The sequence below is a fragment of the Quercus lobata genome, chromosome 7, assembly GCF_001633185.2.
Source record: "Quercus lobata isolate SW786 chromosome 7, ValleyOak3.0 Primary Assembly, whole genome shotgun sequence".
NCBI classification, from domain to species: Eukaryota; Viridiplantae; Streptophyta; class Magnoliopsida; order Fagales; family Fagaceae; genus Quercus; species Quercus lobata.
In genome coordinates, this window is record NC_044910.1 from 26,950,118 (window position 1) to 26,977,533 (window position 27,416).

Here is a 27,416-nt window from a genome sequence, read left to right on the forward strand (position 1 = left end):
GCCGTGTAAATTATTGTAGGAGTTTAATTTTACTAGAGTTTTACTGGGTATAGAAGAAATCCTTTTCTATGCTTGAATGAAATTAAATTCAGTTCTTGTAGTTGGAGAGTTGGAGAGGAGAATAAAAACTAAATAAAGAGATTGAAATAGTAACGGCTAGTTGGGGTTGCTTGGGATGAAAGTATTCCTCTGAGTCGGTGATCACAAAACAGAGAGTGAGAGTCTCTCCGTCTCCGTATGGGAGTTGGAGAGTGATGTATATATATATATATATATCCCACTTAGGCAAGAAAAAACTAAACGCAAAAATACTTTCTCTTCAAGATTTCAGTACGCAAAAATACTCTCTCTTGAAGATTTCAGTAGTCATGGCCATGGCTATGCTTTTGGGTTTAGATGCAAGAACTCGTGTGGCTATGGGGTTAGATGCTAACCCTCGTATGGGTTTGAAGAGGACTCTCTCTTCTGCTTCTGCTTCTGGGTTTCCTTCAAAGCAGCAAGATGATGGCGACAAGAAGGAAGCAATCTCAACGTTGTCTTCTGCTGCCAGTAATAGTGCCGAGAATGGTGAAAAGAAAGAGAGGATTGTGGTCAAGATTAATTTGGCTGCATGGCGGAAAAGGAAAGCGCAAAAGGAGGAAGAGGAGAAGAGGAAGTCATTGGAGTTGAAACTTGAAGCGTCAAAAAGAAAGCTACAACTTGGATACCAACAAGTTCAAAAGGCCAAAAGAAAGATTCAATTGGTGGATTTGAGAGATATCCCTAAGCCTGAGCCAGAGATTAATCTTTCCAAGAAATCCAAGTGCTATCACCGTCATTGATGATCTACATGTTGATGATGATTCTTTTTGTATATGATTTTTGAATTCTTTGTACTTAGTTCATGAAGTAATGAAGATGATAATTTTACAATTTTAATTTGTTACGTTTGAATGTATATCATTTGTTAGTATTGAATGCAAGTCTATCCGACTCCGAGTCGGAGTGAACAAAACAGAGGGATTTTTATTTATCATTCACATCGGTGAGAACCCTTTTTTATTTTATTTTTATCTTTTATGAGAGAGGTGGTTTCTTGTTGTAAAGGAGAATGGAAAGCAATTCATTCAAGAAAAGTCTTTGTCTAAGTCTGAGAATGAAGGTTTTATAATTCAAAAAACCCCCAATCCCTGAAATCGGTATTTCGAACCACAACATTTTTTTTTTCTTACTCCCCATTTTACCCTCACTTTTACAATTTTACTCATACGTGCCACTTTTTTTTTTTTTTTTAATACAAATATTTATTTTATTTATTTTTACTTCAATTACAATACATATACACCAGAGAAGAGAGAGAAAGAGTTGCGAAAACAGAATGTAGGGTTGGTGTTGGCGGGAATGGGGGATGATGGGTTTCAAAATTATTGTTTGGTGGTCATAGTGATTTGGTAATAGCAACGGTCAATGGTGGTTTCAGATGCCAATTTGGTTTCAATGTGGAGGAGCAATTCAATCCAAGTCCAAGGTTCCTCAATATTTGATTTTTTTTTTTTTTTTTTTAAGATATAATATTATTGATTGTGTTTTCTGTTGTGATGGAGCATTTTTAGCTCTTCATGTTAAGTTTAGATACTTGGTTTTTTCTTTGGCTTTGTGGGATTGTTTATTGAAGTTTATTTGCCATGTTTTTTAATCTAGATCTATTCAGAAATGTCATTGATCTTTGAAATGAACCACTCTGTTAGAATTTGGAATTTTCTTATACAATTAGAGAGGGTTTATTTAGTGGTGTTAGATTTAGATTGGCAAATATCTGTCAATAATGAAATCTAGGTAGAGGTTGTAATCCTTTGTCAAATTTTGAAGAAATAACTGACTCCTGAAACTGCTTGTGATGTGCTGTATGAAGAATCTTGCTCGAGTGAGAGCATAAGCCCACTCAAGCGAGCTTGTCAGATACTGCTACATATTTTCATCAGCGTGCTGAGCAAACCGTGCACAATCTTACATGCATGACTTGCCCAACCAATAAGTCTAGTAGGCATTCAGCCATTTGTTCTTGCTTCTTTGAACCACAAAAAGAGCCCACTTGAGCCAAAAATGATATGTCCTCTCTCTTTTGATTTATTTTGTTCAGGATCTTTTCCCTTGCTTTTGCCATCCCCATGTTGTAATCAAGATCATCAAGAATCCATGCCTTGTCCTTCATATAAAAATATATTTTATTTGCCCAATCATCTTTTGATTCGAAAAGAGTGTTTGAAAGATTGAAACCACAGAGCTAGCTTTCCAGTGAAGTTCACTGTTCCAAACTTACGAGAGGTACCTTGGAGTGCTAGAGGTTTTGATTTACAAGAAACTTGACCTTTTTCGACCCTTTCTTTTCAAGGGTTCACTAAAGTTTATCCAAACAAACACTAATATGACACTATTACTACACTTATTGAGTACCTTTGAAATCAGCTAACACAACTCTTTTTTTTGAGAAGGAAGCTAACACAACTCTTGAAATAACTTTCTCAACCGTTAAAATAATTGCTGGAAATAGGGCCCGCTGGTTTCCACTCTAAAATTTATAAAGATTTTTCAAATTCATCCATTGAAACTGATTCGAAGAGCCTAACTCAGTGGAAACAAAAGCCCTCTCTGAATTTACGCTCTTCCTCTCTGTTCAAATTTCTACAATCTTAGAGTATTTAGGCTCTTATTTTCTTTGATTTCTTTTTCATTTGATTGCTCTCTCTGTCATTTTCTCTGCAAAAATTTTGGTTTGCAGGAATCTCTGATCGGAGTAAGGAATATTCCGGCAAGTTAGGTCAGCAGCACCAACGAAGATCTGCTTCCACATGCATCTTCGCCAATCTCAATCAAGGTCTGTACCTTTTGATGCCCTAATTTTTTATTTTCTAATCTCTGATTGAATATTGTGCATTGCTTTTATTGCTGTATTTGGTTTTATTGATTGAATGTGGCAATTAGGGTTCAGTTTTGGTGTGTGATTTAGGGTTCAATTTTGGTGAATATAAGCTTTTGGTGTGTGATTTAATTTGCTCCTTCAAGCTTTGTTTAAATACTCATCTGATTTTTGGGAGATTTTGCTGTGTTTGTTTATACGATTTGATTTTGCTGTGTTTATACGAGTATTTTTTTTCTTTAATGAGGCTAACATTAAGAATGAATGACATTATTCCTTATTAAGAGTTTATATTTTGAAATATTTGGGAGGAGACCTCCAGAGGACGTAATTCTCCCATGGACTATTGATATAGGGGTGTTGGGTGGATTGGAAGTAAGCTGAGGTGCTTTGAAGCGTATGAATGGGTAAATATGCTAGGTCTAGATAGTTTTTATTGTGGATTTTTGTCCCACCTTGGTCTTGTTGGAGTATGATGGAGGTGATAGTATGCAGGTTTCTAGGGTATTTATGGGAATGGAACTCTATAAGCATCTAAATGTGTCTTTTGCTGCATTTAAAAAAAAGTGTATAACTGTTGTAGCTATAGCTAGCAACAGTCCTACTTCTTTCATAGCTTCTTATTAAAAACCCAGCTGAGCCCGAACCATGTCTCTCACTTGTCATCAACTAGTAACGCATTTCTTTCTATTTATATTTTCTGAAGCTATTCTATTTCTAAGAAGGCCCAAAGTCTTCAGGTAAGGTAAGTTTGATTAGTTACTTCCATGTATGCACCTTTCTTTCTTTTTTTTTGATAGATGATAGAACCAATCCTCAAGGACTAGGATGCTTCTTCATCTTTAACCAACTTTCTCTAATTCTTTTTGCGTTAAACACTGACATTTCTAGTGTGCCCCCCACATGTTCATCATAATGTCTATGTGATTTTGCTTTTCAATTTTTATGTTTCTCTGTTCCTGATATTTTAATAAGTAACATAATATCCAATCTTTTCATGAAGTATATATATGAAACCTTGGTTATTGTATTTCCACTTTTTTATTATCATTTTCTGTAGTATAATCTTTGATTTAGAACATAAGGGCTTTGAAATTGAATGGGTATTAGAAATTTTTATAATTTGAACTCTCTCTCCTACATGTTTATATATAGCATTTTAATTTGAGGTTGAAACCTTGAGTGCAAAAGCTTAGTTGCCCATGAAAATTTAATTGCTCCCATTTGGAATATAGAAACATTATATGCCCAGATGCAATGTATTGGAGAAGGGGACTCTTATGGCTAATGATTTTTTTTTGGATAGTATGTAGTTTGCAATCAGTGGCTCTAGAGGTATGCAGGAATTCGGAAGATATGCTGGTGTGAATGTGATTGTTATGAAAGAGCACAAAGCTGTAGGCCAGTACATAACTGTTTGTGTTGACTGGGGTATTTGGAGTATTTGCTTCCCTTTGAAAAGTAGCTGTCAAACAATTAAGTACCATCTAACGTAGCTTTTTTTGCCTTATCAGAAACTCTAGGACAGATCCTAAGACTACAGATTCTATAGTTGCCATTACTCACTGTTTTTCCCCACCACCGCAACACCCAATAGCCAACCTCTTCTTAGTCTATGTCAATCATCTTACTAAGCACCTCCATTACAAGAATAAACAAAATTAGAGATAACGTTAAAGAACCCAACAGGGCTTCCATTGGTAAGAGCAGAAAGTATGACTGAGGATATACATGAGCCTGTCCATTTTTCCCCAAAGCCATATCTCTAGCAGATAGAGGAGGGTCTCCCAGTTAACATGATCAAATCTCCTTTCAATTTCTAATTTGCAAATAACTCCAGGACTCTTGCTACACATTTTCACTGTATTTAACACAAATCACATATTATATTCTGGTAATTTTCTCTGATTTATGTCTTGCCTTGATCTTCTTCTTCTTCTTCTTTTTAAATAATCTTAAATCATGCCTTCACCACCAGTTTAAGTCATGAAAAAGAATCCACATTCCATTTATAACTATTTTTTCTTCATCCTTTCCAACAGAATTGTGCAGTTAATCACTAGACACTATCCATTAGCAGATACACCTATTTATTCAATATTCAAGTAATGACTTGGGTGTCATTACTTGCACTCTTACTTAATGCCATCTTGCCTTTTGGATCAACTGTGGTTATAATGCATATTTTGGAGTCGTCTTATGCAGCTATACAAAGCTCAAAGGAATATCATTTTGTGTGCGGCAACAATTCTTCTATATTGGTAATTGTCAACCAATGATGTCCTTGTCATCAGATCCTTTATTAGGAGTCTGCAATTCATTGTCATCTGTGGTTCTTATGTCTTTGAATGTGGGTGCAGGTCTGTGTACCGCATCTGTAAGTTTTACAAGGAGATTCAGAGCTTGGCGGCAGCGCAGAAGAGGTATAAGGAGCAGTAACTTTCTTATCTGTGCATAAGTACTTGTTACTAAATCTTGCTTTTCAGAATGTGAATCTGTTGTAAATCTATTTGAATTATTTTCTGTGACAGAGACTCCAAAACCTGTGGTGAAGAAAGATTCAAAGGGTAAATCAGTATCTGATTTGAACAGGTAAGCAATGGCTCATCCTTATAAACATGTAAATCAGAATCTGGAAAGCATTTTAAAATCCTTTGCTACTCTTCAGTTTCTTTGCATTTTCCAACTTACATTGTTACAACAATTACAAATAACAATTTTTTCATAGCTGTAGTAGTAGTAGTAGAATTTGGCAATTTTCTGAGAAAGACACAGGTCAATTATAGTGCGTATAATTGTCTATATCATATGCAATTTTCTCTGTTGTTGACATGCTAAACTATCAGATTTGGTCACCAAATACAGCAGCTCTAAATTTAATTCTTGTGTATATGTATAGCAAGAGTGAGGATCCCATTTAGGTTAGGGATGGGTAGTTTTGGGTGTGTGTATATACATAGTCATATTAATGGATTCTAACCATAACAAATATCTTTAATACACACACACACATACTAGTAGTGTTGATCGAACCACTTGGAAGACTGGACCAAACCAAAAATTTCTATCTATTATGATTGACTAGTCCAATTTTTTGATTTTCCCGAAGCTTCCCCAACTCATATGGACAGTATGCAGACTAAATTTTCAAATTGAAGTCCAACGTCTAGCACAATATATGTTGAATTCTGGGGCGGCATATCTTTATCTTCTTGCTATATATGTAGGTAACCATTAACTTAAAATTATGAACACTTTCCTAGATAACATGACTAAGAGTAAGAGATTGAACAATTTTTGCTATAACTATGTGGTAAAATTTTCTTTCTTAAGAAAGAAATTATGTTTGCCCAATATTTAAGGTTAAAGTTAAACTACCTTTTGAAGCCGAAGATGAACAGATTTTCAATCATAAAGTTGCATGCATAAAGAAAATTTTCACTTAGCCACGATAAGTCAAGTCAATGCTATATCTCTTGGGAAAGTTATTATAAAGTATATATGAATGTTCAACATAGTGAAAGGCAACTATATATGTTACTAGCTACTACGCACATTCCTTTTGTTGGCCTAGTCAACATACTTTTGATAAAATAAAAAAAAATTAACTATTCATTTTTAGGGTTTGGTATAACAAGCCAGACTAAAGGAATAAGCATATTTTGTCGTTTAGGAAGTTCTTGATTTTAATGAAATGCAAACATGAACCAAAAAGAATACAATGCTGCATTTCAGTCCCATCTGGAAGAAGCAACTGTAGTAATGTTAGGGGGTTAAGAGGAGAGCTGAGGCCAGATAACCATTGGTTGTCATCAAAGACTCACCACTTGGATTATATTTCAAAAGTGGGAAAACCTAAGCTCTTTCTTATTTCTATTTCATTGCCTTGCCAAACCTTCTCTCACTCTTTGTCTATTCTTTGTTGGTTGTTAAGAAGACTTTAATTAGTAAAGAAAAAGAACAATCTAAGGTCAACATATTCAACCTATAATTTTGTTTATTTAAGCTAGTTTACTGTACCAGCATGTGCACCCTTAATTTTTATTTTTTATTTTTTACTTGAAACTTTATTATTAGAATGATTTTTGAGGATCTACCCTGCCCAAAAGAATTTAAAGAAACGAAGATAAGGACAGTCACACCATAAAATAATTTTCCTAAGTATCATATTAATTTCTATATCAAGAATTTGTCCTGTTTTTTTGTTGTATGAACTCACAAAGAGTTCCTGCTTTTCATTTATGAACTCATATGAGTTCTTGTTTGATTTTTCAAGATTTTGTATTGCAATATTTATCATCAGAGACTACTTGTTTAACTTTATCAGGTCTTTATCATTAGATACTTTGTTATGTCTTTAGGGGCTTTTGTGTACCATGATGAGAATAAGAAATGCTAGGTAGCTGGCTTTCTTGGTTGCTTGTTCGTCGTCTATGTTGATTACCCTCGCTTGAACAGCACTGCCAAGTCATTGGTTTCATTGATGAATGATGAGTTACTATCTTTTCTTTTCTTTTTTCTTGTTAAATATTTTTGTTGATGCATAACCATTGCCAAATTCTAACCATGCACGAAGGAGAATGATTCATGAATCATTAAATACATTGGTTGGCAATGAAGGAAAAAACAGAAAAAGAAACATGCAGGTTATTCATAATGCCATGCCAAATAGAGTTTTTCTCTCCTACTATCTCATACATGCCATTTATCAAGGGCAGATCTGCCTTAACCTTGCACGCCTGTACTCTCAATTGCATTATGTGGTTAACTATTTCTTCTGGATGAAAAGCAATAAGATTGATTTGTTGGACTAGGTATATACTGTTGAGAAGTACCTGTCATAACAGAACAGGGCTCTGCTAATGTATTAAGTGCAATTTTTTTGTCTAAAACTCTGAGGACTAGGTATATAATTTTTTTGAAAAAAATATTCTGGTGTGTCGGCAGTAAATTCAAGAGCATGCTTGCATACATGCATTCACAGCTGTATTTTTTTTATTTGCTCTGTCTTGCACAAGTATTTCAATTTTAAATTTTTTTGGGTTTAAATAATAAAACATTTGTAATTAAAATTTAGTAAAAATTACTTTTAAAACTCTTTATTTAAGTTAAAGGTTTCATAGTGGATAAACTTCATGCATTGATTCTGATCATAGTCTTCTGCATTTCCCAGAGAATCAAATCCTAATCAAACTTGTTTTAATGGAAATTTTATGGTACTAGGATGTGTGTGCGATTTGTGTAAAGTTGCATGTGAGGAATTTGACTTTGTCACTGTTTTTAGGTGTTTAAAGTAATGTAATTTCCTGTAGGTTTTGCTTTAGTTATGACGAAAGATGCTGGGGATGCAATTACTATTGCTGCAATCCCTTGCTGGCTCTACATTTTAAAGCAGTCAGCTTCTTTTGACTGCTTGTATGGGTTTTTTGGGGGTAACTGATGCTAGATTGCTATAACTGAGAAAAAAAGCACAAATCCAAGGTGCTGTCCCTCTATTCTTCAAACTATGAAAGATTTGTAGCTTATTCTAGTTCTAAGCACTGTTGAATCTTTTTTCTTTTCTTTTTTTAAAATTATCTTTTGTTAGCACATCAATATATGAGTAAATTTTAGTTTAACATATATGTGTGTGTGTGGTACACAACTCATACATCTGTGTGACATGCATCTGATCCAAGGCCATTGAAAACATTTATAATATGTATCACATAAATATAAAATATAAAATATTTTTTTTCTTAGATGGTTCGATTATGTGATCCTAGCTGCCAGTGATATTGCAACAATTGTGCTCATGGGGTTAATGTCCTGTCTAGGTTTGCTGATTTGATTAGAAGTAAGAGGAAACCTAAAAGAATAACCTTTAAAGGCTGATACAGAGTTGAAAGAAGAAGTAAAGCACCTCAAAAGCATGCTCGAACAACAAGCTATTCAAATGGCAGAACAAAGAAGACATTTTGGGGAACAACAAGCTACTCAAATGGCAGAACAAAGAACACATTATGACAATATGATGATGCAAATGTTGAGTTATATCATCTCACAATCAGCTCAATCTAGTAGTTATCACTAAGGTATGAAGATCAACTCAAGCTAGTCACTTGTGGGGTGTGTTTGAATTGGATTAATCTGTGAATGTTTGTGTGTTTTTGATGTTTTGTTAGTCCCTTAGGTGTAATCTATCAAGCATGAGCAATGAACCTGATTGGGTTATGTAGACTTGGAAATTATTCTTTGGGTGAAAGTTCTTTTACTAATTTTAGTTACTCAAAACATGGCTGTATGTGATGAGAGATTCTATGTGACATAAACACCTCAGACATTTCAGATTACTGCATGCTGTCTCTTGTTCTTTGTCTAATATGTCTTTCTAGTTAATCCTTGGCTGAACAATTCTGCATTCCAAATACACTACAAGCATATTACTGTGGAATTGTAGTGTATTTAACAAAAGAATAGGTGCAGGTTAGCTTATAACTATTAAACATAAATTCTAGGCCTGGGTACTCTGTCCTTTCAACACTGAGAATTCACAGCTAGTTGAGATTCAGAGAGCAACATTAAAGCACATTCCAATTACGACGTTCATTCTTATCTTGCTGTTTTCTGAGGAGCAGTTCCGTTTAGTTCATATGATGAATTGGAGTTTGTCTGTGGCTTAATCAATTCTTTCATGCCTTAGTGTACATGAACCAAAACAATTAGAAAAAGACAACGAATTTCAGAGTCACAAGGATGCATCATATCTGATATTTGGGATGACTAGATGGACACTTTTTAATAAAATTTACTTAGTAGCTGTGGTTTTAAATGACAACGCTCTTGACTACTCAATTCTCTATTTAGTGCCCTTACATGTCAGTGTATTGTAAATATGATATTCTACATGGAGCAAGTACATTGCATTATAATCATTGCAGTTTTCAATATTATTTTCCATCACTTGCTTTCAAATTGTTTTTAGTCTATGTTAATGTTATGGTTTCATATTTGTTAATGAGGATAATTTCCTTTGAAAGATCACTGTATCCAGCAAGATTCTAGTGCAGAAATTTTAGTTATTAAAGATCATTTATAAAAAGTTCAAAAGTAATTATGCCAATGACCTTTGGGTAAAATGGCACTTCGAATCTGCATAAGAAAGGTTATTGGTGAGGTCACAGATTTAAGTCATCAGTACTAATGATTTCATTAGCCATTCATATATTCTTGTTCTGCACGCTTTTTCTTTCCTTTGTCTTACAGTCTTACTACTGATTTAGTTGAGTTAAAGAGATTTTGAAGGGTTGGTTTTTTGTGTAGCTAGTTATTTGTATATACTTGTTGTGCACACTTTTCCTATCCTTTGTTTTTAGTTGTGTCAAGAGTATGCCTCATGTTTTGGCTGTTAATGCATATGCTACAGATCTTCACTCAATTGGTGGTTTGGTTCCTCCCCTTGGTTACTTGAAAAACTCTTACTCAAATATTCGTGCAAAGGTGGCAGAAGTTGTAACAATTATTGTCCAGAATAATCCCTATAGTCAACAACTAGTCATGGGAGCAAATGGTTTAGAACCTCTCCTTTCTAATTTTACTTTAGACCCTGATGTGACCGTTCGAACCAAAGCACTTTGGGCAATATCTTGTGTTTATAATAAGGATGGTGAATTGTGGCTTAAAAAACTGTTAATTCAGTTCTTCAGCTAAATGGATTTATCTTCTATATTTGTATTTAGTTATAGTACATTGGACTTTTGATTTATTTGGTTTTATACATTGGACTTTTGATGTATTTAGTTGTATTATGTGGTTTTTGTGCACAATTGTGGTTTTTGTTTTTAAATAAAGAAAATCTTATTTTGAGGGTCAAGAAACCCTTAAATAACTTTATTTATCAAGGGTTGTACTTGTAAATCTTTTAACCCTTGGTAAATAAGGTTATTTAAGGGCCTCTTGATACTCAAAATAAGGTAGAGCACTTGTTTTGAGGGCCACAAAGGGCTTCAAAATTTCCTTTTTGACGGCATAAGTTTCGAAGGTTATTAAGTGTTGATTAGACTCTTAAAATAAATTTTCTCGAGGTTTTTTAATACATTTTTCAAGGATTTTGACCCTTGAAAAAAGTCAGCTTTGTTGTAGTGAGGATGCTTGATCTAGCCTCCAAGCTGTAAGTAGCTTTGTTTTCAACAACTTATGATGATGTGCCCTTGAAAAATTGGAGAAGCCCACACTAAATAAATTTGTAAGTACACCAAAATGAGAAAAAAAACGAAAGTCTTACTTTTTTACCACCATTATGTTGTGTGCTAATTATGCATTATCCCCAATCAAACCCAAGGCAACAATAAGGTTTGGTCAATATTTTTGAGAAAATTTCCTAATCCCCATAGAATGAAAAAAAATTGCATGTCAAAGAAGCCTAATAATTCTTTCACAAATTCAATTTTTTTAATGTTATTATTAGGATAAATTATACTTTACATGCCTAACATTTTTTTTATGTTTGATTTTAGTCCCACAAATTTTTCAAATTCAACTTCAGTGTTTAAAATTTCAAAAGGAAAAGTTTGGTCCCTTAATCAATTATTCAGTTTACATTATCCGCATTATGTTAAGACGCACCTCATTTTTTAGGAACCAAATTGAACCAACCACTTATTTAATAAACAAAGTTGAATGAACCCCATTTATGGAGGGGCGAAATTGATCTCTTTTTGAAATTTCAGAGACCAAATCCAACCTTTTTTAGATTTAAAGGACCAAAATCAACTTAAAAATTTTATGGATCAAGTATATAATTTACCCTTTGTAAGGGCAAGATTTTAAGCCCAAGCCCAAATGTATGGAATCCTGGTCTAATAAGCTCAATACAATGAATTTTGTAGAGTATGGGTCAAAGAACTAAGTCTTGATGAGTTGGACAACGGCTAGTATGGAGTTAAGAGACAATCAAGCACAAATAAAAGATGTCAGTGCCAATGAATTTTTAGTCCGAGGAGCTCAAGATTTAACGTATACTGATCACAATGTTAAGGTTGTTTAGTATGCTACAGCATTCTCTCTCACTCTTTTTTCCACCCCTTCCTCATGGGGGCTCTTCCACATTATATAGTTCATTTTTGATCATCTAGACCTTACACTTGTTGATCATCTGGATCCCCACTTGAGTACCCATCCCATCAGACACCCCTTTCAGCCCTCTGTCAGTTGTGGCAGCCAAGACAACATTGTTCAAGGGTCCTCTCCACATTAATGCGGTCAGAAAAGTAGCTGCAGTGCATTTAATGTGGTGGTGACAGTTTTTCCTTAGATATTTTGAGTTTTCTTCCTTCTCACATGTTCATGGGACGCATTCCAATTGCTAGAGTACACACTTGGTCTGCATTTGTCGTGTTCGAGGAGGAGTTCCTCCTTGGACCTTCTTCCCTTCATCCCCCACTGATGAGACTTGTAATGTGAATCATTTAAGTCATCTTCTCCTCCTCGGACTTGTTAGTGTCCTCGGACAAGGTCCAAGGCCCAATACATTATTTTGGGCCCTAGCCCCTACACCCTTAATATTGCTTTAAAACCAACTCACAAATTTGAATTTCTTTAAAAAATATGCATCAAGAAGGTTGATTTAGGGGAGATGAACTTGAGAAGGTTTTTGATAGAGTGGAAGTAAAATCAAGATAGGATGTTTTTGATAGATTGAGACGCATACGGTTTAGAGGGAGACGAGCTCATGACTTCCATAATCAAGTCGTTCAAGCTTGTTTTCGTTCATTGATTTTTCCCCACCACAATTGCTCAAATCAAGTTGAAGATGAGCTCATGAGAGAAGATGAAGATGAAGAAAACGGCAATGATAGTTGTTTCTTTGTTGAGATGACAAAGGCGAAGGCATAAATTTCCACCCAAGGTTGAGACCTTCATTTTTGCTGTGAGGTTTCAATATTTTTGTGTGATCACCTTTACTCTCTTTTTATTCATCTATTTATTTGAAGTAACCTTCCCCATTATCTTAAACCTCTAACTTTGTTCTACTTCTAATAAGATTTTGAGCTTGATACTCACCTCTTTGTTAGTGAGACTTACTAAAATGATAGCCAAATACTCCAACATTACATTAAGGGTAGGAAAAGGGAATAGTAGGGATGGGAGAGAGGAATTGAGGCTTTAATGGTTTGGAAATTAAGGTACAAGAGGAGGAAGGTGATTAAGGGATTTATTACATATTTATTGGTTTAAAGCATTCACACAATTTTAACTAAATTAACATAGAAAACTCCACTTTTGTTATATTAAGAAATAAACACCTAAATTAGCTTTAATCTTTATCTCTACTAAATTCTAATAATAATTTCTTTTTCTTTTCTCTACTCCATTTCTCTAACCATTTCAGCCAAAAAGACATAGACAACGTTGTCACACAAACCACCCAAACTACCATTCATACCATCGCTTGAAACCACAAGATGATTCTTAAAAATAGAGTCGTTGGCCAAAAAGACAAAACCACTGCCATTTGCAATTACCAAACTCATAAACAAACAAATAAAATAGATCAAACCCATAAATCACATTTGGCCATGAAGGTCTGATCAAGGAAGTTAATAAAATTATTGAATCATCCAATACAATTAGTAATTATCCTACCAGTCAGTCTACCAATACAAAAACACATTCAAATAGTACCATTCTATATATTAGACTTACTAGTGAAAATAGGCCATTCTAGTTGGTAGATTAGTACTGAACCGATATCTCATCTGTGTTTCTCTGTCTTCTTTTTATTATTATTATTATTTTTTTTTTATTTTAAATAAAACTCTTATTGTTTTGTTCACTCAATGTGAATGCTATTAAATAAATGAGAATGAAACTAAATGTTGAATTTAATTTTTCAAGCTTTTGTTGTTTGGGTCCAGTTAATATGTGCCCTTAGGAGACACATTAACCATCCATTTTGAGAAAGTTTTTATGGGGAATTGAAAAAACTGTCAAAACAATTAATTACTTTTTAGTTTTCCCATAAAAAAGTTTCTTAAAATGGTTTACTAATATATGTCCTAAGGGTACACATTAGTAAATCCCTTGTTGTTTAGGGTGAATGATGTAAATAAATTAGAAGAAATCAATTTAACTTTTCAAATTTTGTCATTTAGTGAGTATCTCCACCTAACATCACATTGATATATCAAATTAAGTTGCCTTATTGATATATCAGGTCATGTGATCAATGGTTTTATTAATATATCAAGTAACATGGTCGCATGGCCTTCTTACTATAAGCATATGATTTCATATATTTACCTAAAATTTTGTTTGGATATTTGTAAGACCTCTATTGAGGTAAAATTGAAATTTTACCATCCTTGAATATGGGGCTTAAGTTAGTCACCTTGTGCCTCCTAGAGAGTCCAAATAAGAGTGAGTGAAGGACAATATCCTCTATCGATCTTTCTGTATTATGGGTTAGAGAACTAAGCACCTGTAAGATTGATGGTCAATGAAATAATAAATACAAAAATGTGATGACTACAACCATACGGTAAAAGAGGTTTACTTAGTCAACCTCCATGGCTAGGGGTGGTCATTGAGGCAAGATCTTCTTGGTAGTAGGTCTACTATGTTCTAAGCCGTTAAGCTTGGACTCACCATTCATCCAAATTCCAAATTAGGGCTCTAGATTTTTAAGTCCTACAATATTCAAATCTAAAGAAAATAAGACAATTTGGATCTGAATATCAGGATGCTTGATTTAGCCTCCAAGTTGTAAGTAGCTTTCTTGATCAATCTCCACTTTTAGTTCTTCTAAAAAAAGATTTTTACTTTGAGCACTAGAATTTTTTTTTTTTTTTAGTACTAGTTAATATATAGAGAGACGAACACTTTCATGATTTCATCACATATTTCAAGTATTACATATAGAATATGTAATCCAACGGTTGATTTTTTAAAATATGAATTAAATAATAAGTTAATGGATAGTGTAACATTACTTAAAATTACAACATGCGTAACTTGAACCCAATTCATATATAATATATATATATATATATATATATATATAGCTAGGTAAAGTTCAGAGAAAATCCAATTAAATTATAAATTAGAGTCTAATTTTGAGCCATGTGACCAATTTAACTTTCTTAATTTTGGTGCACCAAGCTTCAATCTCAACACAACACTTATTGGATTTTTTTTCAAAATAAAACTAGTTTTCAAACAATTTCATTAGCTAGCATGTTTTCAAAACTATTTAAAAAACTAACATCTTGAGTGCAATAGACTTGATTTTGGTGTGCTAAATCGAGTATAATAAAGACGATTTCAACATGAAACTCGAGTGTAATAGAATTGAGTTCTGTCATATAAAACTTGAGTCCATAGGACTCGATTTCTTTTAAATTAGCCTTACAGGTCTTCATCTTCTCCAAACCACTTCTCCTCTTTGTGGGTCTCGAGTTCCTTCAATGCCCAAATGCACACATAAATAATTGTTCAATCAAACAAGGAACAAACCCAGATTGAACCAGGAACAAGGAAAAATAAGAGGAAAAAAAAAAAAAAAACGTTAGCCCAACTTGAACAAGGAACAAGGAAAAAAAAAAAAAGGCGCTAGTGAGAGGACCTACAAAATTAGTGCCACTGTGGTTAGTGGAGATACTTCCTGTCCTCCGCCAAATTACCAAGATTGATTCAGGTATTTGTTTTGGGTTTTGTGTTGGTTTTGTTCTTGGTTTTTGGGCCCGGAAGTGGGTGTTTAGTTTTGTTCTTGAGTTCTCCCCAATTTAATCTTTTTATGGTGGAGGATAGGGTGGCTGTTTGGCATTAATATACGTGACAATGTCATAGATGCCTTTGGCCTTGTAAATTATTGAAGGAGTTTAATTTTACTAGAGTTTTACTGGGTATAGAAGAAATCCTTTCCTATGCTTGAATGAAATTAAATTCAGTTCTTGTAGTTGGAGAGTTGGAGAGGAGAATAAAAACTAAATAAAGAGATTGAAATAGTAACGGCTAGTTGGGGTTGCTTGGGATGAAAGTATTCCTCTGAGTCGGTGATCACAAAACAGAGAGTGAGAGTCTCTCCGTCTCCGTGTGTGAGTCGGAGAGTGATGTATATATATATCCCACTTAGGAAAGAAAAAACAAAACGCAAAAATACTTTCTCTTGAAGATTTCAGTAGGCAAAAATACTCTCTTTTAAGATTTCGGTAGTCATGGCTATGGCTATGCTTCTGGGTTTAGATGCAAGAACTCGTGTGGCTATGGGTTTAGATGCTAACCCTCGTATGGGTTTGAAGAGGACTCTCTCTTCTGCTTCTGCTTCCGGGTTTCCTTCAAAGCAGCAAGATGATGGCGACAAGAAGGGAGCGATCTCAACGTTGTCTTCTGCTGCTAGTAATAGTGCCGAGAATGGTGAAAAGAAAGAGAGGATTGTGGTCAAGATTAATTTGGCCGCATGGCGGAAAAGGAAAGCGCAAAAGGAGGAAGAGGAGAAGAGGAAATCATTGGAGTTGAAACTCGAAGCATCAAAAAGAAAGCTACAACTTGGATACCAACAAGTTCAAAAGGCCAAAAGAAAGATTCAATTGGTGGATTTGAGAGACATCCCTAAGCCTGAGCCAGAGATTAATCTTTCCAAGAAATCCAAGTACCATCACCGTCATTGATGATCTACATGTTGATGATGATTCTTTTTGTATATGATTTTTGAATTCTTTGTACTTAGTTCATGAAGTAACGAAAGATGGTAGTTTTACAAATTTAATTTGTTACGTTTGAATGTATATCATTTGTTAATATTGAATGCAAGTCTATCCGACTCTGAGTCGGTGTGAACAAAACAGAGGGATTTTTATTTATCATTCACATACGTGACAACCCTTTTCCTTTTTATTTGAACCTATTTATTTGTCATAGGTGAGAACCCTTTTTTATTTTATTTTTATCTTTTATGAGAGAGGTGGTTTCTTGTTGTAAAGGAGAATGGAAAGCAATTCAAGAAGAGTCTTTCTCCAAGTCTGAGAATGAAGGTTTTGTAATTCAAAAAATCCAATCCCTGAAATCGGTATTTCGAACCACAACTTTTTTTTTTTCTTTCTCCCCAGTTTACCTTCACTTTTACATTTATTACTCATACGTGCCACTTATTTTTTAATACAAATATTTATTTTATTTATTTTTACTTCAATTACAAATTTACAAAACACCATCCCTAACCAATCGAGGGTTGGTGTTGGCGGGAATGGGGGATGATGGGTTTCAAAATTATTGTTTGGTGGTCATAGTGGAGTATGCCAATTTGGTAATAGCAACAGACAATGGTGGTTTCAGATGCCAATTTGGTACCGTATGTGAGAGGAGCAATTCAATCCAAGTCCAAGGTTTCCCAATATTTGATTTTTTTTTTTTAATTTTTAATATATAATATTATTGATTGTGTTTTCTGTTGTGATGGAGCATTTTTAGCTCTTCATGTTAAGTTTAGATACTAAGTTTCTTCTTTGGCATTGTAAGATTGTTTATACCCAATCAGTTTGTTTGGAGAGATTAATATTCCTTTTTTGTCAGGGTTTGGAATTTGGAACTCAGCTTTTTCTCCTTTGGTTTTCTACTTCGTTTTTCTCTAGTGCTTTAACTGATTTGGTTTATCATAACTGTGGGAGAATATAATGTGTGGGTTGGTTTAACCAATGTGTTTTTCCTTTAGATTTGATAATTTTGCAGTGTTAAACTGTTAATCACGTAGGGGTATAAATTTAGTTTTTCAAGTGGAGACTGTTATATTGTAATTCTGAATTAACTAAATCAAATGGTATAACTTTCTCTAATTATAAGGCATTCATAGTATTAAATAAACATATTCTTCCATGCTTCCCTTCTTCAAACTCTTAATATTTTATCAATTTTTTTGTTCAATAGGCACTTTGAATATATAATGAATACATGAATTAATCACATTTTACATTTTTACAAGTTTATCATATAGCTTTGAAATGTTTCTCATCTATGTTTCTCAGTCTTCTTTTTATTATTATTTTTTATTTTTTTATAAAACTTTTATTGTTTTGTCCACTTGATGTGAATGCTATCAAATAAATGAGAATGAAACTAAATGTTAGGGCACACATTAACCATCTATTTTGGGAAAGTTTTTATGGGGAATTAAAAAAACTGTCAAAACATTTAAGGGCATACGTTTGTAAATCCTTTGTTGTTTAGTGTGAATGATGTAAATAAATTAGAACAAATCGATTTAACTTTTCAAATTTTGTCATTTAGTATCTCCACCCAACATCACATTGATATATCAAATCAAGTTGCCTTATTGATATATCAAGTCATGTGATCAATGGTCTTATTAATATATCAAGTCTTATTATTATTGGTTAGGCCTGATATCATTTTAAAAACTCTTAAATTTTAACAAATTATTGAAACTTTGACTATAAGCTTATGATTTTATATATTAACCTAAAATTTTGTTTGGATATTTGTAAGATCTCTGTTGAGGTAAAATTGGAATTTTACTATCCTTGAATATGGGGCTCAAGTTAGTCACCCTATGCCTCTTAGAGAGTCCAAATAGGAGTGAGTGAAAGACAGTATCCTTTATCGGTCTTTCTACATTATGGATTAGAGAACTAATCACATGTCAAGTAGCATTAAATAAGATTGATGGTGAATGAAATAATAAATACAAAAATGTGATGACTACAACCATACGGTAAAAGAGGTTTACTTAGTCGACCTCCATGGCTAGGGATGGTCCCTGAGGCACGATCCTCTTGGTAGTAGGTCTACTATGTTCTGAGCCATTAAGCTTGGACTCACCATTCATCCAAATTCCTAATTAGGTCTCTAGATTTTTAAGTCATTTTCAAATCTAAAGAAAATAGGACAATTTAGATATGAATATCAGGGTGCTTGATTTAGGCTCCAAGCTGTAAGTAGCTTTCTTGATCAATCTCCACTTTTAGTTCTTCTAAAATAAGATGTGGGGGCCGGTTAATCAATAATTATTAAAACCGTGTTAATTGGGCCTGTGGCCCATTTGAGGACGTAAAACTGTCCGAGGAGGCCCATATCAGGTAATAAGGGTAACCAAACGAAAAGAAGAATAGATATCACGTGAGGTGAGTTCAGTATTCGTCTGAGAACAAAATCCTTCTCGGCAATATGAATCCGAGGACGACCTGAACGCCATATTGTTGCAAACACGCTTTAGAGCTACATTACCACTAAAGGTGGGGCATGAGACCAAGGGTAAGAAAGAAAAAGTAAACAAATATCTTTAACAACAGCTGCCTCTGCATTAATTGCCTCTCAACTAACTCTCTGACCGCATTAATCTGGAGGTGATGCTTGAACAATGATGAGGCAGCCTTACAACTGCTGGTTGGAGGTTCTAGAAGGTGTTGGATGTGACAGGAAGGGATCCCCCGAACCCAACTTACACGTGTGTGGTGAAGATGACACCAAGAGAGCAGTATATAACATGGAAGAATGAATTAAGAAAAAGGGATCGGAACTTCTAAACCAGGGATGCTTAGAGGAAAACCTTATGAAATAAAGAACTTAACTTATTTCAAGGAGAAATTGGCTGTTATATTGGTGTTAATCCATCTATAAACGTAAAGTGTAATCGTTTTTCTTTTGGAGTTAATCTAATTATTTGACGTCCACGCTCCACAAATTTATTGTTTGGGCCTTCAACGTTCGAACCCAATACGAATTTGAGATCGTTACAAATTGAATCCTTACATAAGAATTTTACTTTGAGCACTAGTTTTTTTTATTTATTTTATTTATTTTTTATTTTTAATGGAAAGTGCTAGTTTCTATTTTTATTTATTATTTTTTTGAGTACTAGTTAATATATAGAGGGACGAACACTTTCATGATTTCATCACTTATTTCAATTATTATTATTATAAGGTTGAGTTCAAGTTACACCTGGTATAACTTTAAGTAATGTTGCACCATCCAATAACTTATTATTGAATTCATATTTCAAAATGATCAGAGATCAATAGTCATGTTATCAATTAATTATTTAAATTCAAGTTTTTGTAGTTTAAAATAATGCATAAAAGATGAGTTTATGGATCGAATGGTAAATTATATCTGTTTGGCATGAAAATTGGCATGCATGTTGAAAACATATAGAATATGTAATCCAACGGTTGGTTTTTTAAAATATGAATTTAATAATAAGTTATTGGGTGATGTAACATTGCTTAAAATTACACTAGGTGTGACTTGAACCCAACTCATGTTTGTGTGTGTGTGTATATATATATATATATATATTAATAGGTAAAGCTTAGAGAAAATCCAATTAAATTATAATTTAGAGTATAATTTTGCGTCATGTGGCTAATTTAACTTTCTTAATTTTGGTGCACCAAGCTTCAATCTCAACACAACACTTATTGGATTTTTTTTTTTTTTCAAAATAAAACTAGTTTTCAAACAATTTCGTTAGGTAGCACATTTTCAAAACTATTTAAAAAACTAACATCTCGAGTGCAACAGACTTGATTTTAGTGTGCTAAATCAAGTATAATGAAGACGATTTCAACATGAAACTCGAGTGTAATGGACTTGAGTTCTGTCATATAAAACTCGAGTCCATAGGACTCGATTCTTTTAAATTAGCCTTATAGGTCTTCATCTTCTCTAAACCACTTCTCCTCTTCTTCTTCCTCTCCTCTTTGTGGGTCTCGAGTTCATTCAATGCCCAAATGCACACGCAAATAATTGTTCAATCAAACAAGGAACAAACTTAGATTGAACCAGGAACAAGGAAAAATAAGAGGAAAAAAAAAAAAAAAAACGTTAGCCTGGATTGAACAAGGAACAAGGAAAAGTAAGAGGGAAAAAAAAAAGCTAGTGAGAAGACCTACAAAATCAATGCTGCTGTGCTTAGCGAAGATACTTCCTCTCCTTCGCCAAATTACCAAGATTGATATAGGTATTTGTTTTGGGTTTTGGGTTTTGTGTTTGGTTTTGTTCTTGGATTTTTGGGGTTGGAAGTGGGTGTTTAGTTTTATTCTTGGGTATTTAGAGCTGGAAGAGGGAGAGAATGACATCCGATCCACTCTCCGTTTTCCCTTCTCATTGTCGCTGCCAACACCGTCACCGCCAATTGCTTTGAAAGTGATTGCCTAAGAGAAGATGAGAGTGTGGAATTGGGATTAGGATTGGGGTTTGGTTCTTGTTTTGTTGTTGTTTTTTGAGTTTGTTGTTGAGACAAGATAAGAGCTGAGTGGGTTTGTTTTTTGGGTTATTGTTAAACAAAATTGAGTTTTATATAATAAAACTTAAGTCTAATGGTCTCGAGCTTCATTGGATGTTGAAATTGTGTGCATTATACTCGATTTAGCACACTAAAATCAAGTCTATTGCATTCGAGATATTAGTTTTGTAAATAATTTTGAAAACGTGCTAACTAACGAAATTGGGACAAAATTGGCAAATGCCCTTTTTGGGAAAAAAAAAACAGCATTATGCCCCATTTCGCAAACTAATTAGGGAAATGCCCCTATTTTGAAACTCGATTTTCTCAAAATCAAGTCAAGTCCTATAGTGGCATTTTTAAGGAGTCTATAGTAACGTTTTACAGACCTATAGTGGCGTTTTAAAACTCAAGCTCCTTGAACTCGAATTATAGGTAAAAAAAAGAAAAAAAAATTGCATGTAACTCGAGTTCATGGAGCTCGAGTTACAAAACGCCACTATAGGTTCTTAAAACGCCACTATAGGTTCCTTAAAATGCCACTATAAGGCTTCAGAAATTTTTTTTTTATAACTCGATTTTGAGAAAATCAAGTTTCAAAAGAGGGGCATTTTTCTAATTCGTTTAGGAAATGAGGCAAAATGCTGAATTTTTTTTTTGAAAGGGGAATTTGCTCATTTTCTCCAACAAAATTGTTTAAAAATAGGTGTTATTTTGAAAAAAAATCATGAGAACCCTACAAAAGTGTGTCCCATTACATTGATCTGAAATGGAATTTAAGCCAACATTTTGAAACCACAAATGCTTATCTGAAGTGGAATTTAAGCCAACATTCTGAAACCACAAATACTTATCCCTGCCCATTTCCATTTGCTCACGCCATTTGGTTTTGTCTCTTATATAATGTACACTGCTAGGTTTTCCTAATATCTTGGGTAGTTACGATATCTCTCTAGCATTCTGAACTTCACTCTCTTTTTCCTTGCCTATTGTACAAGCGGAACATGGTGAAGACTTGCAGGGTTCTCTGGAAGAAGCATTACTAAATCAAATTAAAAGGTTAGGTTAGCATTTTTTTTTTTTTTTTTTTGTCGATCTAATTTTTAAATCAAATATCTTCTTCATTCTGAAACCACATTTTTTTTTTCTAATTTTTAAATTGAATATCTTTTAAATTCAGGTTTTAAATGTTGTATGCATAGCATTACTCTATTAAAATTATTTTTTAGAATTTTAATTTTTATTGTGTCCATAGCATTACGTTATTAACAATTTAACTCAATTCAAATTTTTTGTTGTCTTTAGTACAGTACTATTTTTGTTGTTACTCAACTTATTGGTCATTGTAATAGTGTTTACAGTTGATGTTCATTTTCTTTTTATGGTTGACAAAAAAAAAAAAAAAAAAAAAATTCTTTCAAGAAAACTATATATAAATTCGCGGACGCTGATTTTCTACAATGTGTTTGTTACAAGGTTTGTCTTCTTTTTTTATGAAAAAAAAAGTGTCATTCAAAATTTGAATGCTCTTCTATATTCATCAAGATGAAGTTTTTCTTGTTATAGATTTTTTTAACAGTTTCTTATTAACATTATGAAGTTTGCGCAAAATTAAAACCAAACAATTATTAATATGTTTAAAATGCATAAAATATATTTACAATATAATAACTCATATATTCATTTTAACTTTGATTTCAATTTTTTTAAAATCCCAATTGATAAATAAACAATTTCATTACGTCAATTTCTCTTTATAATAACTATTGTTAACCAAAGAGTTTTATATTATAATATTAAAAATAATAATCAATATTTTCATTAAAAAAAATAAACGGATGTTTTTGGGGTATTAGTTGAAGAAATATTTATGCAAACTTTTATGAAAAAAAAATTGATTTTTTTATATATATTATTTATTTTCCATAAAAGTGGCCTCAAAACCTTTCTTAAATAGTCAATTTAAAAATGCGCTAAAAGTTCCCGTTAATAAGACTCTAAAACTAATAAGCACCAATTTCAATGTTCACAAAAAATTTAAAACTTTTTCTTATTATTGTTCAAAATTTTTGTGCATAAGCTTGAGTTACGAGCTATTTTAATATAAAGGCTAAAATGCAAAGTTTTTTTTTTTTTTTTTGAGAAATAATTACCATATGTTGCTAACTCCGTAATTCGAACCTTTTTCCCCTTAGATCCCAAGCACTTTGTGCATGGAGAGGTGCTAATTTAGTTAAAGACCTTTGGCAAGCTAAAATGCAAAGCTGACATCATAAGTTTCACAAAAATTCATTTCAAACTTTGGTTTTAACCAATTCAATCCTCTAAAAAAAAAAAAAAAAAAAAAAAGATTTCAACTCAAGCCTTCCACTAAGGCTGTGTTTGGTTCGTGTAAAAGCATTTCCGAAAAATATTCCATTTTCCGGAAAGGAAAATGTTTTCATGTGTTTGGTTGCATTTCAAAAAATTTTCCAGAAAATATTTTTTGGTGTTTGGAAAAGAAGAAGGAAAAGACAAACTCAGGAAAAAAATCATCAACGATCGCGATCTGAGATCGCGATCTCGCGAAGGCGAGATCGCGATCAACGTCGCGATCTCGCGATGGGAACGCGAGATCGCGATCGACGCTTCGCGAGATCGCGATCAATGTCGCGATGGGAACGCGAGATCGCGATTGACGCTTCACGAGATCGCGCCGTCGATCGCGATCTCGATCCGGCGCGATCTCGCGAAGGCGAGATTGCGATCGACGGCGCGATCTCGCGAAACGTCGATCGCGATTGACGGCGAGATCTCGCGAAGCGTCGATCGCGGTCGTCGGACTGGAGCTCGCGAGATCGGCGCGGACTGGAGCTCGGAGTACGCCGGCAATTGTCGGACTGACTAGAGCTCGGTTTTCTCCTCTCACGCGCGCACGCTCTCTCTCTCTCTCTCTCTTTTTCCGGAAATACTTTGAAGTGAAAATGGAAGTGTAAATTGATTTCCGTGATCAAAGGCATTTTTTTTCGGTCTGAATTTTCCGGACCAACCAAACAACCTCATTTACGGAAAAGCATTTCCGGAAATGATTTTCACCCAAAACAAACACACCCTAACTCCCATAAACTTATAAAAAAATAAAATAAAAAAAATAAAAAAGCCTTCCACTAGCTTCTTCTGTTAATGATCTACTGTTAAGTGCATTTTTTTTTCCCTTAAATTTTTATATTAAAAAAAGTCAAAAAATTAATTTAAATTAAAAAAAAAAATTAAGAAATCCCAGAACACACAACGAACCCAGCACACAAACAACGAAAAATTTCTTTACATTCATCACAACCAAAAATGGCATCCAAACGGTCGCAAAATTTTAATACGCAAATTCAGATCAAAGCACAGCAAACTTGAACAATAGGATCTAACGTCAACCATCAGTATCACATAAAATTTACGAATTTGCTACCCACAACAGTGATTATTTATTCAACAATGAAACAATGTTTTTGGGTTTTTCTTTTTTGTGATCATTTGGTTTTTACAAACAAAATCAGAAATAAGAAAAGATTTGACTAAAAATTGAACTTGAAAACCAAAATCAGATCAAACAGAGAAAGAATCCGAGGAGACCCATATTAGATTAGAGAGAAATAATCCAACAACCCAGACCAGATCAGAGAGAGAGCTTAACCAGGTTGTTCACCAAATCCAAAAAACTTTGAAACCAACCAAAACACAGCAGCCCAGCCATGGGTTGGAACTCCAATGAAGGTTTGAAGTAGAATAGAGTTAAGAGAAAGACAACCACCGCCAAGGAACCGGACAGTGACCGGTGAGGAGCGGAGAGCGGTTGACCTTGGTGGTTGGCCATGAATGAAGCTTGAAAAGGAGCTCCTTGGGTCTGGCCTAGTGAGAGAGAGAGGAGAAGAAGAGAACTGAGTTGATAGGATTTCTTATGGATTTTTTTAACGGAGAAATTAACAAATTTTTTTAAAAAATATACGAAACTAACGGAACAGCTAACGGAATCAAACGGAAGGACTTGGTTGAACATTTTTAAACTTATAGAACTGAATTTACTGAATGCCAAGTTAAATTTTGGTAAAATTTATAAAATTTAGAGGCACATCACATTTAAAATCGAAAATGTAACGGTAACTTTCCAAAACATCATTTTGTTCTTTCTTCCCCCACGTTTGCTTTAAACACAAGTCCCAAACGGTCCAAATAAGGAAACAGAAAGCAAAAAAGATCACAACAGTTTATGTAGAGAGTATCTTATATAGAAGATTCAGAACAAGATCTCTCTTAGATATGGCTATGTCCAAAGTAGAAAAAGAAGAAGAAGAGACAGAGAGGCTTGTTATGGGCACTACAAAAGTGGTGTACTACTTAGAACCATTGATGTCAAAAGAGCTTCTCTGCAAATTCCCTGACAAGTCATTGGCTTTCGACTTTGACTACACGCAGAGCTCAATATGGTCCCCTTTGGTCCCTCGGGCTTACAGTGCCATGGACTTGGATTCTGATTTTGAAGATTTGGATTTCATGACACCTACAAATAGAAAGATCTCATTTGGTGGTGGTGGTGCTATGGTGTTGAGCAACAAAACCAATTTGAAGAAAGTCACTTACAACATCAAGAAGAAGCTCAACATCAATCTTAATCTCAATGTTTTGAAGATGAAGCACATGCACAAGAACAAAACCAAGGCATCTGAGTTCTCCCCAACTCCTCTAAAGCCCACTTTTACTTGTTTCCCACACACCACAAGGGTATTTCTATTCCTATTTCTTTCTAGAGAATTTCTATTATTTTATTTTCTTTATTTCTATATTTTTTTAATCTGAAATTTTGAGATAAATCAACCTGAAATTAATAAGCCCTTTTGAGAGGAAAAAAAAAAAATTTGTAGGAAAACTTTGTCTCTATTGAGTGCAATTTACTTTTGGTTCATCATCTGATTAAAAACAAAAAAAAAAACAAAAAAGCATTTTTCTAATTATATTTTACACTGTTTCATTACAGGCTTGGACTAAGGCGTTGAAAGCTGCCTCTAAACATTTCAAGAAAAAGAAGAAGAAAGATCCCACGGCCCATTTCAACAATTTGAGAGATGGGAATATTTCAAGATGATTATTCAATTGGAAATTTCTCTCTGTTTTTCTTTTTGGTCAATTCATTCAAATCGGTGTTGCCCTTGCAGCAAGCAGGTACACCGTACAATACTATCATGTTATTCAAAAAGTGTAAAACTTTTATTAATTCTTGTAATGCATGATATTTCAAGGCCTTTTCATTCCTATTATGAAATCAATTGCTCAAGTTAATCTTTTTATGGTGGAGGATAGCGTGGCAGTTTGGCATTAATATACGTGACAATGTCATAGATGCCTTTGGCCGTGTAAATTATTGAAGGAGTTTAATTTTACTGGGTATAGAAGAAATCCTTTTCTATGCTTGAATGAAATTAAATTCAGTTCTTGTAGTTGGAGAGTTGGAGAGGAGAATAAAAACTAAATAAAGAGATTGAATTAATAACGGCTAGTTGGGGTTGCGTGGGATGAAAGTATTCCTATGAGTCGGTGATCACAAAACAGAGAGTGAGAGTCTCTCCGTCTCCGTGTGTGAGTCGGAGAGTGATGTGTATATATATATATATATATCCCACTTAGGCAAGAAAAAACTAAAAAATACTTTCTCTTCAAGATTTCAGTAAGCAAAAATACTCTCTCTTGAAGATTTCAGTAGTCATGGCCATGGCTATGCTTTTGGGTTTAGATGCAAGAACTCGTGTGGCTATGGGTTTAGATGCTAACCCTCGTATGGGTTTGAAGAGGACTCTCTCTTCTGCTTCTGCTTCTGCTTCTGGGTTTCCTTCAAAGCAGCAAGATGATGGCGACAAGAAGGAAGCAATCTCAACGTTGTCTTCTGCTGCCAGTAATAGTGCCGGCAACGAGAAGGAAGCGATCTCAACGTTGTCTTCTGCTGCTAGTAATATTGCCGAGAATGGTGAAAAGAAAGAGAGGATTGTGGTCAAGATTAATTTGGCTGCATGGCGGAAAAGGAAAGCGCAAAAGGAGGAAGAGGAGAAGAGGAAGTCATTGGAGTTGAAACTTGAAGCGTCAAAAAGAAAGATACAACTTGGATACCAACAAGTTCAAAAGGCCAAAAGAAAGATTCAATTGGTGGATTTGAGAGACATCCCTAAGCCTGAGCCAGAGATTAATCTTTCCAAGAAATCCAAGTTCCATCACCTTCATTGATGATCTACATGTTTGATGATGATTCTTTTTGTATATGATTTTTGAATTCTTTGTACTTAG

General features: G+C 34.0%; 3 protein-coding genes across 7 annotated transcripts; all 3 read left to right on the forward strand.

Annotated features, from left to right (window-relative positions):
• The first annotated feature begins 6 nt into the window (after positions 1-6).
• Positions 7-27,416, forward strand: LOC115953147. The gene is made up of 2 exons (XM_031070673.1): positions 7-526; positions 27,008-27,416. The coding sequence occupies exons 1-2, from the start codon at positions 255-257 to the stop codon at positions 27,354-27,356; spliced, it is 621 nt and encodes a 206-aa protein (XP_030926533.1). The 5' UTR covers positions 7-254; the 3' UTR covers positions 27,357-27,416.
• LOC115953151 lies at positions 1,844-10,638 on the forward strand. 5 transcript variants are annotated; one of them, XM_031070676.1, is made up of 8 exons: positions 1,844-2,304; positions 2,759-2,854; positions 3,603-3,641; positions 5,102-5,157; positions 5,257-5,319; positions 5,428-5,488; positions 8,713-8,970; positions 10,302-10,638. In XM_031070676.1, the coding sequence occupies exons 2-7, from the start codon at positions 2,829-2,831 to the stop codon at positions 8,768-8,770; spliced, it is 303 nt and encodes a 100-aa protein (XP_030926536.1). In that variant the 5' UTR covers positions 1,844-2,304; positions 2,759-2,828; the 3' UTR covers positions 8,771-8,970; positions 10,302-10,638. The 5 variants fall into 5 exon arrangements, 2 of the variants coding, with proteins under 2 accessions (XP_030926536.1, XP_030926537.1); XR_004083656.1 differs by lacking the exons at positions 1,844-2,304; positions 3,603-3,641 and having other exon boundaries at positions 2,346-2,854; positions 4,939-5,157; XM_031070677.1 differs by lacking the exons at positions 1,844-2,304; positions 3,603-3,641 and having other exon boundaries at positions 2,346-2,854.
• On the forward strand, positions 25,312-26,268 carry LOC115953150. Its single transcript, XM_031070675.1, has 2 exons — positions 25,312-25,865; positions 26,119-26,268. The coding sequence occupies exons 1-2, from the start codon at positions 25,404-25,406 to the stop codon at positions 26,224-26,226; spliced, it is 570 nt and encodes a 189-aa protein (XP_030926535.1). The 5' UTR covers positions 25,312-25,403; the 3' UTR covers positions 26,227-26,268.